The sequence below is a fragment of the Mizuhopecten yessoensis genome, unplaced genomic scaffold (genome assembly GCF_002113885.1).
Source record: "Mizuhopecten yessoensis strain PY_sf001 unplaced genomic scaffold, ASM211388v2 scaffold10567, whole genome shotgun sequence".
Lineage (NCBI taxonomy): Eukaryota > Metazoa > Mollusca > Bivalvia > Pectinida > Pectinidae > Mizuhopecten > Mizuhopecten yessoensis.
The window spans coordinates 220,280-222,370 of record NW_018408611.1 but is presented as its reverse complement, the minus strand read 5'-3'; the positions used below and the strand labels follow the sequence as shown (position 1 = coordinate 222,370).

Genomic DNA, 2,091 nt, shown 5'->3' with positions numbered 1-2,091 from the left:
CCATGTAGTCAATATTTGGTATCTGGTTATATGAACACATAACAAGTTAAAAGAAAATAAATGTGAGGTCATGACAAAAACGATTTTGGTCATTTTCAGTAGGAAACCACACAACGAAAACAAAATGAAACACCGGTGGGTTTCCCAAACATGCTAATACTACAATGAATCGTTTGTAATCATATGCAGACATAAACTGTTATGGTTTTTATTGCCACGCTTTCTTTGAAATCCCGTGTAATTTATACCTGCTTATCTATACATATATATTATTAACTTGATAAAATTGAACATAAGCAGTGTTTGATCAAGTCCCTTTCCATCATCTTTTATCCCTCATTACACCAGAAACGACTCCACACCTAGTGTATTAGTCTTACCATACGTACTCTGATAGACTGTTGTATTTGTAAAAGAGTTGATATTTCTTTTGGCTCGGTTCAATTTCGTAACGGAGGCGGTATCTAATGATCAGTCTGGCATTGGTAAATGTGTGTTTTAAAGTTATATATTTAGGTTTGTAAAAGATTCAATGATGCCAATTATTGCAAAATATATACCGATGCATGGGTGCAGAGGAGGAGGAAGATTGTTGTACCAGGACAATAACAATATCTGTTTTAGTAGAGCGAAGCGAAAACGTAAACAAGGAATTATAATTGAAAAGAGGAGTGAAAAACAACGCCACAACCAAATAAAACATTATTCTTTATTATCTACAATCATACATAACATATGAATGCAAACATCAATGTAACCCAACGGGAAGTCCACCTATTGATCGCTTCCCGTGTAACATATAAACAAAATGTGTTATTCTGCCATGAACAGAAAATCAATCTTCTCAAGTACAATCACGAATGATGTCAATTTCTTTTAAATAAAATATGGTGTAATTTCTTTATTCTTACTTGGTCGAATTTCTTCTGATACCTTCACTACACAGATAACGATCCCATTTATCTTTTACCTGGCTTACCAGCACAGTCTGATTACATAACACGTGACAATTAACGTTGAATATTAAGGATGAGATGCTTGGAAACCATTTGTAAAACGTCAATCATGAATTATTACTTAGTCATTAACAGTATTTGCGTCAAAATCAAATTTATTTATATACTTTTTGTTCGATTTTTTAANATGAATTATTACTTAGTCATTAACAGTATTTGCGTCAAAATCAAATTTATTTATATACTTTTTGTTCGATTTTTTAATAATAAGTCACAATTCATTTAAAAAATCATTACTTAGGAAAATACAAAGTGATGTTGGTGACACGATATTTACTCTATGCGATAATCATTAATCTATGTCTAAGCGGTTTCAAAAATGTCATTAACGCGTATTAAACTAATAAACCTATGACGGTTTTTAAATAAATCTCATGTAAATTAAGAAAAAATAATGATGTCTCAAATAATGTTTTTTTAAAAAGAGATGCTGGATACCTGTAATTAAAACAATATCCTTGTTAAATCTCATTTTTGTTGCTAATATAATGGTTTTCTTTATACAGTCTCTTGTATTGTATGAAGCAGAATGTGAAGGCCATACCGACATCGTTAAGATGTTGTTGGACAAAGGAGCAGATCCGAAAGAGGTTTGTGTTCATTTCATTTCATCAGATTTTATTGACTTTATATATGTAAATTGGATTGGACATCAAGCTAAGCCTATGTAAGTCCTTTCCAAACTTATTTACAAACATTACATTTATTCTGTCATAACAATCCAATTAAACAGTGCAGGGTAGATAACTCCAATTTAGCTTGTGAAATGAACATTTAACAACTTTTGTTCAATCATTTTCTGTTTATGTTTTAGATATTAATAATAAAATAAATCAAGTAAATTTATTGACATCCCATCCTACATAAAATCCAAGGGATACAGGCCAAAAGTCCCTGTTTATAAACACATTGGCCATCCACCCACTGGATATATAGGATAAGTTACCAAGAAATAAACAATTTGTAAAATTTCAGAATATGATATGGATACATATAGAAAAATGTAGTTATCATTATATATTATTGGAGTTGATTCTCTTAAAATTTATTTAACAACGCACCATAGAATATTCGT

At 30.6% G+C, this 2,091-nt stretch overlaps 1 protein-coding gene across 1 annotated transcript in view; it reads left to right on the top strand.

Annotated features, from left to right (window-relative positions):
* LOC110461116 (ankyrin repeat domain-containing protein 50-like) overlaps nucleotides 1-2,091 on the top strand; it is a 157,231-nt gene that overhangs the window by 45,806 nt on the left and 109,334 nt on the right. The window contains exon 10 of the mRNA XM_021514421.1: nucleotides 1,523-1,606. Coding sequence (XP_021370096.1) covers nucleotides 1,523-1,606 — 84 coding nt within the window. The remainder of the gene's footprint in view (nucleotides 1-1,522; nucleotides 1,607-2,091) is intronic.